Source organism: Aphelocoma coerulescens, chromosome 19 (assembly GCF_041296385.1).
Source record: "Aphelocoma coerulescens isolate FSJ_1873_10779 chromosome 19, UR_Acoe_1.0, whole genome shotgun sequence".
Classification (NCBI taxonomy): domain Eukaryota; kingdom Metazoa; phylum Chordata; class Aves; order Passeriformes; family Corvidae; genus Aphelocoma; species Aphelocoma coerulescens.
The window spans coordinates 10,118,336-10,131,941 of NC_091032.1; the positions used below are offsets into that span (position 1 = coordinate 10,118,336).

Consider the following 13,606-nt stretch of genomic DNA (forward strand, 5'->3'; position numbering starts at 1 on the left):
AGGAACAGGGTAGACCTGACCCAGCCTCGTGAGACCCCATGGAACGCTCGGCAGCGATGGAACTCTGTGTCTGATCATTTGATGGGTTAATTATGCCCCTCTTGCAGGGATGGGCCCTGCAGCCTTTGAAACCGGGGGTTTCTGATGGCCATCCAGCAGCTCTGCTCTCCTGTGCTGCAATTTCCTTGTTCAGCACTTAATTATTTAACACAGTGCCACTGTAGCAAGCAGGAACTTGGAAGATGAAAAAGCAGCTCGAGTGGATAATGAAGCATCTGGCCTTCAACATGCATCAATCACTAGAGCTCAGCAAGCCCCCCGATCCGAAATGCAGGGAGAGCAGTGTGGGATCGGCCGGAGTCGCACTGGTCAGGGTGACCCGGCCCCCCAGTGCAGCAGGACCAACAAGTGCCCCATCTCTTCCTCTGTGCAGTTCCACTCACTGAGGGCTTCTTTCCTTAACTCTCACAGCTTGAGATGATCCTTTTCCAGAGAGACAGCCCCGGTGGGAACGGACTCACACTGCACCCGGGGGCTGAATTTTCCCTTCAGGACACTGGGGTGGATCCAGCTCCATTCACTTTGTGCCCAGCTGCAAGGAAAAAGGCTGAGGCCATACGGTGAAGGATGATGATGCTGTGGATTTTCTTTGCTTCCCAGGGTGACCTGGACTCTCTCCCCCTGCAGCCAGCAGGACTGGCCTGCACGGTGGCACACAGACCTCCACACTCCACCTCCACCACCCCGACCTCGGGCAGCACAGGTGGAAAAGGAAGAGAAAACGGCAGAAATCAAGTACATTTGCTCAGGCACCCGGGGAACACACAGGTAACGAAATCACAGACTGACTAGAGCAAGATAAATATTTTAAGCATAAAAAGTGATTTCCAAACACTATGGGGCTGGGTGGCAGTGGAGCGTGGGGACAGCGAAACAGATGATCAGCTGAAATAACCCGATTACACATCCCAGAATGGATCGCTCCAGCCACACGAACAGAAGTACTATTAATTCAGAGATAAAGCAAACATGGCAGGAAGTTTTTCCAATCAAATCAAGCAGTGCCTGGTGTCAGACACCTCAGCATAACAGCCTGATCCTTGCAGGAACAGAGTCCTCTGACTTGACACCCACCCCACGGGCTCTGGGGTCCTCCAGCATTTCAGCCAGCCCCTGAATCTCCTCAGCAGAGCTCAGGGCAACCCAGATTCCAAGACTGAGCTTTGTGCTCAGTTTCTGTGATCATCTAAACCCAGGACAGGAAAGTCAAGCATCCCAAAGGGGGACACTGGCCTGGGAAAGGCTCACTGCTGCCTGGGGACACCTCCAGATTGCCCTCCCATTCCCACATGCTTCATGGACACAGGAGGTGACAACTGAGGCAAAGCCCAGGGACACAAAGGGAGCAGAAAGTTTAAAATATACGGTGTTTTAAAAAAAGTATTGGCAATGGATTAGCAGCATTTTGGCCGAGGACAGAGTATCGGGGGTTGTCACATTATTTAGAAAGAACTATCTAGGCAGAAACAAATGAGAACCAATTATAACTAAATAGACCTCGTGCACAAATAGGAATTTGCCATTAAATATCATTTATCCCATTTAATTAGTATTTTCTGGACACAATACTCAGGACTAAAATACCATTCCATCTCCTTGAAACTTGTAATTATTGTTGCGACCTGTCCTGTTACGCATCCCCCCGCTTCCTCCATCCATGCCATTTAAGAACCAGCAAGATTTTCAATTATCTATGCTGAACTGTCAAAGCTACCTTTAAAAGAAGGGGAATAATGTGTGACTCAATTCCTCTAAAAAAGGGGAGAGATCATTTTTAGTCAGAATGAACACACTGCATCTTTCATCATTCTATTTTTGCGAGTAAGAGTAAAACAGGCTATTTAAAACATCCATTTAAATGCAAATTTTTTATATTCCAGGTGGGGGGGGAGTTAATCATTTACCACAGACAGGATTATTTTCTTCACTCCACCCCTCCTAAAGTTTCAGCCTGGCACCCACACAGGTGCAGGATTTGCTCACCCCTGTGGCTTAAGGGTTTGGAAATCAAGGAGGCAACACAGGCTCCAGAGTGGTGGCTGCAGCACTTACCCAACATTCCCATCCCTAGCATAAAAGCGTCCATGGTATACGGCAATCCACGTGCCCTTCCTCTCGTCCCTGGTGGAAACATCACTTCTTTAGGTTGTGCTTTCTTACATTCTACCTATTGAGCAGAAACATGTACAAATGAGATGCAAATGAATTCCATGTAAATGTCAAATGCAGAACTGATCTACTTAAGGGGGGGAGGTTTATTTTTAGCATCTGCCTCCCCACACCTCCTCCCGCTCAAAGGTGAACTTCCAGAATAGCGTAACCAGATTTAAAAGAGCAAACGTGTGTGTCTCTTTAACCACCCACTGCAACTCCCCAAAGATGACAGAAGTGCTGATTTAAGAAGTTCCTTGTTCCTGAAAGGGAAACCGGCACTTGGGGGATGAATGGAGGGAGGGCTCCAGCATGGCTCCATGGCAATCGATAACAGAAAACGACTCCCAGTGATCATTACAAAAAGCTCCTTTTAAAATAGGAATAAAGAATCAATATTTCTATCCAGCAGAAAATTTCTGTAAACCCTATCAATAAAGGATCTGCATTCTTTCACTTTCAGTTACTCCTGCTGCCTTTGGAAGTTGCTCAACACCACTGGAACCACGTGGCGATTCCACCAATGCCCTGTGAGACAGCAACTCAGCCCTGCTGCCAGTGGGATCCCCAGCCACCCTCTTTCTCCCAGGAAAAAGGAGAAATACAGCACTTCTCCATGGTTTCTTGCTCAGGCACTGCCATCTCACGCCCGCAGCAGACGGCCCCTGCACTCCCCTTGGCCCTGGTGCTACAGCTGCAGCAGTCAGCTGGTTTGGAGCTAACTGGAGTCATCCCAACCCAATCCTATGTGGCTCCACAGCTCAGTCCACGCTCTGAGTAAGAGGGTGACATGCAGTGGTGCAGCCCAGCACTGCAGGGGCTGTGGGGACGCATTGCTGGGCTGAGGGCTGAATCCACAGGTTTGAGCTTTGTGCCTCTAACTTTGTCCTTCTGATTTTCAACCAGAGCGTCATTTAACAGGAGTTTGCCAAGATGACTCCTCCAGTCAAATGACGGGGGAGCACCAGAAGTGTGTCATGTCACTTCATTTCACAACCACATCTCTTGGGACGGCCACTGCTCCCAATGCCACGACAGCATTGGTTTACACCTCACGGTCACTGGTGCTGCACAGTCAGGATGATAAAACCCATCCAGCCTGGATGGATGGACAATTAACAGGGAAATGAAGTTTGGATTAGCACCGTTAGAAACAATAACCTGGTAATTAGCTTTTGCAACCACAACCCAGCCCACCGCTGCTCTCTGTGAGCCTGGCACTGCTTCTGATTTCCACAGCACACAGGGATACAAAGGCAATGGCAGTGAGCTGCAGAGGGGTTTTAAGCAGGATTAAAGGGGAAGAAAAAGTCACCAGTAGGAAAGAAGAATAATTCCTAAGCCTCTGTAAACAACTATACCCCTTACAGAGGGCAAGAAGATTCTCCGTTATCCAGACAGACTCTCTCCCCAAAGGAGGGATGACGTGTGGGATACGGGACTGGGAGCGTGGCCCTGCTCTGCTGTCCTGGGAAAGGGACTGACTGACCCCAGCCATACCAGCTCATCCCCAGGGGACTGTCACACTCCCCAGGCTGCAGTGTCAGACCATGAGGTGCTCTGGGAGGCTGCCCACGTATCATCCCATCAGCAAACTGGGACCATGTCAGAACAGGAGTGAAGCACCACAACAGTGGATCCACAGGGGGCTTGGATGCTGCCTCTTCATCAACAGCAAAAACAGAAAGAAAAGGGGCCTGGCTACTCTTCTGCCAGAATCCAGCCCTGTTCTTATGGGGAATGGGATGGAAAGCGCCACAACCACTCCACAGCCACAGTTACTGCAAGGGGAAAACCCTGGAGGCGGCAGGGATGTCACACATGTGACAGGACACGCAGTGAGGCTTCTCCAAGAGGGAATGTATATGGATGTGAATCAGGACTGAGCTCCATACTGAATTGCCCTCGAGAGCTGCCTGATAAGGGTCTTTGTACACACATCTGGACCTCACTGAAACTTCAATTCAGCATTTCTGGGCATCTTAATAATTTCCAGATTTTTTCCACCTCCCCGTACAAGGATGTGCTGCACTTTCAGCAGCCCAACAAAGAAAGGTTTAACTCTAAGGCAAAAAAAAAAAAAAAAAAAAAAGAAAAAAAAGGCAGGGAAACTAAAATTCACTATTTTTGTTTAGTCTAGTTTGGAGAATTAACCTTACACTGGGGTACTCCTGGGTCAAGTGGAGCAGTCTCAGCCACGGGAACCCAGGAGGGCTGAGCTGGGGAGTGAAAAGCCTCTTATACCCAGCACAACAAAACAGGCTGTCAGCTCTCAGCCCGGGATGTCTCACAAACCTCTGGTTAACAGCTTTCCAGGGAAACCAGGGCTATTTTGAGGAAAGCAGAATGAGCAATATCCACAATGCACAAACCCCCATTGAGCCACCCAAAGACAAGGGGACTTTGTCGTGCCAGCAATGTGTGATTCACAGCCTGCTGGGCTCTGATCACCTTGGGGACAACGTGTCACTCACACCATGGGCGAGCTACACCACGCAACAGCAGAGAAGTTTTAAGCTTATTTTAAAAAATGCATTGAGTCGTGGTTCTGTTGATCTACCAGATTATTGATCAGTGACTGGGGCTTAGAACTAAAGGATCTGGAGCAGGCCCTGGCACAGGTTGCCCAGAGAAGCTGTGGCTGCCCCTGGATCCCTGGAAGTGTCCAAGGCCTACAAAACCTGCAAAATCCCACCCCAAGGAGGAAGAGCCACAGGTGCTGGGCAGTGTTACGGCCTGTTCTAGAACAGCCCAACATTTCTGTCAGCTGCTCCAGAGCCTGGCATCAGACCTTGACTCCAGGCTCAGCTCATCTCCCTCACCAGCACTGTACCCAGGATGAGAACTGAGTCTGCCACAGTGGGATCTAAGGGAAAATAATTACTCCCATCATGTTTCTTTTCCAGCTTTTACTTTTCCTTAGAAAAACAGGTATCTCTCTGCAAAGCAGCCTGCTCCTGTCAAAGGAACAATAATCCGAGGACAGCTCGTTTGGGTTTATTGTCCCCCTGCAATGTTTGGAGCATCTTTGGCCTCCCACGTAAATTCCAACTTCCATTTATTAAATACCTCGCTGGCATTTTCTTTTCACTGTCCCACTGCTCGTTTAATATTACATTTGACATTCTAAGCTTTACGGATGGCAACAGAAGCAGAATGGATGAGCTAAAAATAGCCTGCCAGGGAGGCTGGAGCTGGAAATAGGCTGGGGAGCAGCCACCCCGCTGCCCTTTGCTTGCCCCCGTGCCTGGGGAAATGATGGTGTTCAGGAGATGAGGAGCAGCGAGCTCAGGGTGAGCCCGAGCCCACGGAGCTGCGGATGTCCCAGCTGAGCAACCTGGGATGGGCACAGGGAAGCGGGTAGGGATGGGAATGAGGACAGGGCGTCCCAGCCACAGCTCACTGAGCCACTGCAAACCCCATCGCCTTGGGCTGGGGCTGCGAGAGCTCGTCCCCTCCACAGCTCAGGGACAGAGGGGGACACGATCCAAGTATGATGTGACCCCAACACTGCCCCCAGCCAGCCGTGTGCCACCCCAGGCCAGCTCCCCGTGACACGCAGCTCCCCCCGCAGGGGCTGGGATTCAGCTGCAGACACATCAGCAAGGCGATGACTCAGTCCCAAGACAGGATCATGTCTCATCCCCTTGCTCGTGGGCTGCTTTCAAAATCAGTGCTGAAGGAGTGACAAGAAGAGAACACCCAGAGATGGTGGCACCTGGAGGGGGCACTGAGCGGGCACAGGAGTGGGAAGGGGATAATAATAATTAAAATAATTACCCAACAACAAACACCAACACCCAAAACTGTTTCTCTTGCTCTCTGTGATGTTCCTTGAGTGCTTTCACCCTGTCCCATCCTCCACGCTCCCTGTTACCTTCCTGTGCAGCCTTTCACCTGGGAAGAAATTCTCCCAACAGCTCTTCCCCGTTCCTCCCCTCCCAGGGGGTGCCCTGCTGCTCCATCCAGCTTCCCCCCGCACCTCCCCAGGGCAATCCTGAGCCCTGCTCCAGAGAAAAGCCTGTTGTGGGGAATAACTAAACCTATGGAGTGTGCCCTCCTGCTGTGGATAGGAAAATCCTGGAGGGGAGCTCTTCCCTCCCACCTGCCAATCCCTACATTTACATCCCAAGCGTTTCTAATTTGTCGCTGGGTCTGTCGTGTGGGGGTGGTTGGGGTTTGTTCTGTTCTTTTTTTTTAAGGCAGACTAACAGCATTTAGCAACTACATAAAGGGAATGAGCCTCCCTCACCCCACAGGCACCCAGGTGAGGCACTGTGGGGACAGGCAGGAGACCCCGGTGCAGGAGGGGCTGGGGGGCAATGGGACAGGGCAAAGTCCACAGCATTCATCTGAAGTGGAGCAAGAGACTTCCCACAGGAGCAGGAGCACTGCCCCAGCCCTGCCACCCCACATTTGGCCAAGGGGACCCCCACTTTTATTTCAGATGCATATTGCAGGGAGGAACAATATGAGGAATATTATTTCAGTGCCCTGGGAAAAATTAGCAAGTCAAATATTGAATCAGGCCTCCAGCATATGCCAAGGAGATTGCTTTGATCTTATCCACACTAAAAGCTCTATTATTGAATTTAAAGTCTGTGAACACGTATCAGACCAATATACAATGCATATCTGAATACACATTTGAGAAGCAAAGGATGTTTTGACAAAGGGAAAAAGAATATTTTAGCTGAAAATATCAAAGTTACTGCAGCAATTGAAATACAAATGCCCCTTTTCATCTGGCTCAGGGCAACCCACAACCTGGGACCTGCCTGTCACTGAGGAGGAACTTCACCCGGGCTTGGCTCCTGGGCTGGGCCTGGGTGGGAACGATTGTGGCTCCATGGCAGAGAGCCACAGGGACAGGGGCCAGCAGGCAGCAGCCACGGCAGAGCAGGATCAGACCGGGAGCTGGGCCAGAGCAGAGTTTCTGGGAGCACGGTGGGGTGTAAGGGCCACCCCACGGCACTGCCCTCCCAAACCCGAAACATCACGGCTCTGACTGGGAGCAGGGCAGGAGGAGGAGGGGAATGGCTTCCCCAGGGCTGCTCGAGGAGCTGAACTCACACCCTCCTCAAGCCCTTTGGCTTCATACACCAAAAGCTGCTCTGGGGCAGCTGCCCGAGCCTGTGGCCGCGAGGGACAGAGCAGGGGCTGGGCCAGCCGTGGTCCAGGCTCAGCACCCTGTCCCCACCACCCTTCCAGCAGACACGGGGTGTGCCCAGCACCCTCCCAGAGGGGTGTCCCACCACCCCCGGGCACGGCACACATCTGTGACACGGGGTCAGAGCTCGCTGCCACCGCTGCGCCGCAGAGCACCAACACTCACCATTTTATTATTGATTTCGTGGAAATGAATTTCACAGACTTTTTCCACCACGTCTTCATTTTCAAAAGTTACGAAGCCAAATCCTATTTAATAAAGATACAAAAAGGGGAGGGGGAAGGAAAACATTAGTTAAGTGTAACAATTTCATTTTAATAAAGCATTATTTAGCCATTGGGACTTTGGAAAACTTCCATAACAACATGCATGTGTGACTACACCTGCTGCCTATGGAGCTGTTCCTGAGCTTATTGTAGCCTAATGGAGGGAAGAAGCATTGTCTCAGGGAAAATTAATACGGTTCTGTTCCAGCTCTTCCATAGGATTTAATGGAGAATTAAAACCTCCTTATGGATTTTTTGATCCATCCTGCAGAATTTAATGGATAGTTACACCCCAGTTACATGATGGCTCAGAAACTACAATAAGGCCGTATTTTCTTTTACACCTTATAGGTTTTTAAGAGCAATCTCTACAAAACCCAATTATATTTCTATGGAACCATATTGATTTCATCTCTTGTTTAATTCCACGAGACTTCTCCATTAGAGCTGACTCATTACACGACCCAAAAACCATAAAAATCCAGGAAGACAGAAAATGATTCCTCATTTACCCCTGGCAAGGAGAAAAACCCCAATGCTTCCCAAATACAGGGCAGCACTTTGTGTTTCCGTGTGCTCTCCCCGCTGCCGCGTGCCGGGTCAGCCCCACTCCGGAGGTGGTTATTTGTCCCTTTCTTCCTGAATTACTTCCTCTAATACCTCATCAGGACATCCTGAGGCCTCCAGGAACCCATTACGTTTAAGGCCTCTGATCTAATCGTTCCTCTCTTCTCCACTGCTGCTTCAAAGAGCCGAGGATTTGGGCTGGTTTAGGCTGTTTGATGCCTGCTGCCTGCCTGTAGCTGTACACTGAGTCTGCTCTGCTGGGGCTGCACTAAAGGAATCTGGCAGCCCACCACAGCTACATGCCGTGTTCCCTGCTCCTGCCTTAACAGAAAAACCTCAGGCTAATGAAAAATCCCCAATCTCATGTGTTGGAGAAGGCTCAATGAGCCAACATCGACACCAATTATGCTAATGAAATCTTAAGAATCGTAACAGGATGAACTCCATCCCCCAAACTGGCAACTGCTGGACTCTACACCGGTGAAACTGCACGAGGCTGGAGCAGGGACAGCCCCAGTGCAGCCTTGCCTCTGGCTGAAGAGGAAAGTGCATTGCCAGGTGAGGTCCGAGCAGTTCCCAGACAGCTCTTTTGGGAGTGCACAGTACCTGTAGCCATGGGGAATGCTCCCATCCCACTTCAGACCCTCTTACCGGGAGAAAACCCACCAGGAATGGTTTCTAGCCCTCCTCCAAGGTGTAACCCATCATCCTACAGCACACCAGGCTCACAACACTGCTCTGCTTTGCACTTAGAGCAGGCAGCAGCTTGAATTTTTTTACATAACTCAAGTCTTTCATTTGCCTTCTAAATTACTCCATTTAAATCTACCTTAAACAGACCTGCAGTTAAACCTAAAATTTTTGTGGTTAACTGCCTGAATCTGGCATCCCAGGAATCCCAGAGCTGGGAGCAAAGCGTGGCTGGGCCGACTCTGCCCAGTGCAATGAGATGCCCGGGCTGGGGCTACAAGTCATTAATTGTTTGAGCACCAGTAACATCTTCATCATTAGCAGCTCATTAGCGAGTGCTGCAGTTGAGGATTTCTCTTTCAACTTGTGTCAGGCCTTGGTGCCAGGATGGAGGGGAGAGGGAATTTAGGAGATTAGCCCTAATATGCCAAACACCACGAGGAAGCCGCTGCAGTCATTACATGTCTGGACTCGGAAACAAATTTCCCATTCTCATCCCACTCCATATGGCTTAAGCACAGGTTTATCAAGAAATTATTTGTCTGATTAAATCAGATGGCCACCCAGCTTCCTGCATTTCCAGACTTTATAACAATGAAATAACAATCTGCAGGTGTCAGCAGGCATTTGCAGGTTTCTGGAAGATCTGTGGCACTCGGTCAGACTGGCCAGGAGAGAAAAACCAGAGGTGATTCCTATGATCCCCAACACCTCAAACTCAGTGGGAGCAACCAGAGGATTTCCATCTGCAGGCACATAGGCACCTTAATTCCTCCCTGTGAGGGTGGGGAGGCCCTGGCACAGGCTGCCCAGAGCAGCTGTGGCTGCCCCTGGATCCCTGGCAGTGTTCAAGGCCAGGTTGGACGGGGTTTGGAGCAGCCTGGGACAGTGGGAGGTGTCCCTGCCCATGGCAGGAGGTGGAACAGGATGAGCTTTATGGTTCCTTCCAACCCAAACCATTCTAAGATTCTTTTCTTGTTTCACTTTTTGGATATCAAATTCCGACTTTTAATAACTGCACCCACACAAAGATCCCCCCGCACGCATGTTCTTATTAGTTCCCATAATGAATACACGCTGATTTTTAAATTACCAAAACTCTCAGAAACCTTCCTGGACTAAATAGACAATTATTTCTTCTGAGAGGTACTAAGAGTCAACAAAAAAATGGTTCTCAGAAAGTGTATGGAAAAGATTAACCCAAAACAAAGGCGGCTGTTGAAAACGGTGACAGAAATAGGATTCTGGTTGTCAAGGAGCACACGTTTTAAAATGAAATTATACTGCATCCTTCTGAATGAAGCTATTATTGGAAGCTAACAAGCTCTATTTAAGAGATAAGCATTTAACAGAGTCAAACGGTTGGGTTTTTTATTCAAATGAATAAAACTGAATATTCATTTGAATAATCTTTTCTGTAAAAGAAAAGACAAAGAAGAGGGGAAAAAAATAAAGTAAGAGGCAAACAGATGCCCCAAATGAGAGGCTCTGAGCCAAGCACCAGCACTAAAGGAAGCTGAGACATGTATCCATGACCTTCAGGTGAAAAACCCTCCTCTGGCATCTGCTGGGAAAAAGGAGTTATTCCACTCCATTCATCTGCTGAAAAAGGAGTCAGCCCACTCCATTCATCTGCTGGTTAATGGGCACCAACAGGCACCAAAATGATGCCAGCCCTGACATCTGATGTGCTCTGGGCTCGTGATGAGCTGGGCATCGGGCACAGGGTGGACTCGAGGATCTTGGAGATCTTTTCCAACCCAGATGACTCTGGGATTCTGTGAAAAACCTCCTTTGATCCCAAGCCTTGTTCAGCCATCAGAGCTGCCCAGGCCTGTGGGCAGGCAGCTCCACAGAGTCATCTCAGCACGTTCTGCCACAGTATTCCAGAAATAAGAGAAACGTTGTTCAGAGAAAGTGACTGAAACCATAAAATGATTAAAATACTGTAAAAGAATAGGCAGAAGCCATAAATACTATTAAGGAGCCAGACTGAAGATACCAAATGTCAGTGCTCCCATGTTCTGTATTTTGTTTCTTTTCCCCCCTCGAACCAATTGTATTTCACACTTTTGTCATCACTTGAAAGTTTTTACGTCAACCTTGGTAAAATATAGCTGAGATGACGACACCATGGCCATGAAATCCATCTCCTTTCCCTGGCTGGCAGCATCATTCCCACAGCCCCAGGTCTGGCTGCACAGTGATCTGTGTCACAGCTGTGGCTGCAGAAGCCGAGGACGTCACTGGCTGGCAGAATTACATGAAAGCAGCTTACCCGGGTAAAGGTCTCACCCTCAAACCTGTGCTCGCCTTACAACAAGGAAAACAAGGTGACTGCATCCCACACCACAGAGGTTAAACCCACGCTAATGCTGGGGTTAACCCTGGAGGGCTCTGATGGGCAGACGAGGACCCTGCCTCAGCCCCCAGCCAGAGCAATGCCACAGGTACCAGCACCTGCATCACTGCCTGGTGCCTGAGCCAAGCCCACCTCACCAGGCAGGTACAGCTCTGAGGGGCTCCCCAGCCACCTGAAAGATGCTCTGGTCAGTGAAGACACTGCAACTAGAGCCTGTTTTAAGTCCCAAGCTGTCTGGAGGTCACCCGATGATGTCAAGCAAGCCACCCAATCTCATCTGCTGTGCTGCCTCTGCCCGAGCTGTGCCCGCACGGTTGGCGAGGCTGCGGGGTCTCTGCAGCTGGGACAGCCTCATCCTGCACTTACAGCAACCAGAGTACCAGAGAGCTCCTGAAAGTATTCTGGGAACTAGGGGATCACCAAGGCTCCTTTGTCTTGCGCAGCAATCCCAAAGAACAAGGGCAGGAGACAAGAGCAGGGAGAGGACAAAGGAGAAGATTTACACAGCTCCCATCACACCAACACAGCTCTGCTTAAACCTTGCTCCTGCTGCCCAGCAAGAATCACCCCCAGTCGCTTGTTAGTGCAGGACCAGTCCCCCTCACACCCACAGCGTGCTCCAGAGAACCATCCTGCTCCTGCCTCCCACCCAGCCGGCACTGGGACCAGCCCAGCTGCGCGTCCCTGGGGTCCCCGATCCCTCCGGCCCTGGCGTGGGAGCCGCCCGAGGAGCGGCTGTGCTGACAGATGGGAATATCCAGCCTGACACCCGCTGCAGCTCCCAGCATCGTAATGAGGAAATATTAGTTCAGGCTGTGCTCCCCCTTTGTGTCAGGGCTCCAGACCTGACCCGCTCGCTTGCGTCTGCTCCGCGCCTCAGATCTGAGTTACTTAAGCTCTGAAACAGAGGAAGGTCCAGTCCTGCTGTGGTATTATTTATGCACCTGCTTTCTTGTTTATGCCCATAGTTTTGGCAGCTGGTCCTGTGAAAGGTAATAAAATGCCTTTCAAAAGTAAAAAAAAATTAAAAATGAAGAAATGTGACCAGACAAGCCAGGCATAATAACATTAAAGCCCGTGTCAATTAATTTTTCCTCTTCTTGATAAACGAGCCCCATTCCATCCATTAATAATGAGGGAAGAAACAAGAAAAGTTGACACTAGTTTAATTTATTTTCTCAACTTGCCTGGTCATATTTCTCCCTGTTGCAAAGCTTTCCGGTGCTGCTGGGAATTGCAAGTGGCTCCCACACAGTCGATGCATAGATTGGTGTGAATCAATACCGTTCTACTTTATTCACACATCCCTTGTAATCAGAGAGGAAAAAGTTCCTTAGTAAGCTCCCAGCCTGCCAAGCTGCTTTATAGAAATAATAATAATAATAATAAACTTGCAGGGGGGGTAAGAGAGGGGGATGTGAAACCAAGTCCTGTGATCACTGTCACCAAATCTTGTCTTTGTAGCTGAACAGAATGCATCGAGCAGAGGGGACAGGATGTTTTAGTTACCCAGACAGAGAACCACGGATGTTTCTAACTTCTGTCTGTGAAGGTACTACAAGTCATTTACCCCCGGAGTCTGGGAATGGGGACCTGGGGGTTTAATCCTGTCTCAGGGAAGAGCCACTCATTCCTCAGCCCCAGAACACGAGAGCCGGGACTTGAAAGCTCAGCCCTGACGTTGCCACCTCCTTATACTGTGTCTTTGGAGAAGTCATTTAAATATTCCCTGTGGTCTGCATCCCCATTTCTTCCCCCTCACTTCCTTGTCCCTTCCTCTGAGTTTTCATACTGCAACTCAGCTTGTTAGACCCAAAAACTGTCTAGGACAAAAGCTGACAAAAGCCATTATTTCCTATTATTCCAGTTTCCTGCACTGCAAACACATGGAGGGAGAAGTTCTGGTTTCCAAAGGAGCAACTCTCTGCACATTCAGGGAACACAGCCATAGTCTGACACACATGTCTCAGATTTTACCTCCTTATCTCCAAGGAGGGGTTTTACTGGGGAGAAGACTGGTGACCACACCTGAAGGAACCACCTGCTCCAAGGTGAACAGGATCCCATCTCATCCTTGTGATAACCAGACCAGGAGAGAGATGCACCAGGAGATGGAAGGGGATGGAGGAAGTAAAAACCTGTGATCTAGGATGGAAAATATCCTCATTTAACTACAGCATGTGGTCTCCAGCCCTGCTGCTGTGACTGACACCCACCAAGACATGGTCTGCCTGCACATCTACTGGGTGTTAATGTACACCTTGGATATGGAACACAGGTTCTCCTGGCAGACACAGGCAGCACTTTAAAGTGTCAGTATATTCTCCATGACAGGAGAGT

General features: G+C 49.6%; 1 protein-coding gene across 14 annotated transcripts in view; it reads right to left on the minus strand.

The window, feature by feature from the left end:
* Window positions 1-13,606, minus strand: part of MSI2 (musashi RNA binding protein 2) — a 212,461-nt gene that overhangs the window by 44,894 nt on the left and 153,961 nt on the right. For all 14 annotated transcript variants that reach the window (XM_069033636.1, XM_069033634.1, XM_069033631.1 and 11 more), the window contains 2 exons: window positions 7,547-7,629; window positions 2,113-2,227 (listed from right to left, as the gene is read on the minus strand). In XM_069033636.1, coding sequence (XP_068889737.1) covers window positions 2,113-2,227; window positions 7,547-7,629 — 198 coding nt within the window. The remainder of the gene's footprint in view (window positions 1-2,112; window positions 2,228-7,546; window positions 7,630-13,606) is intronic.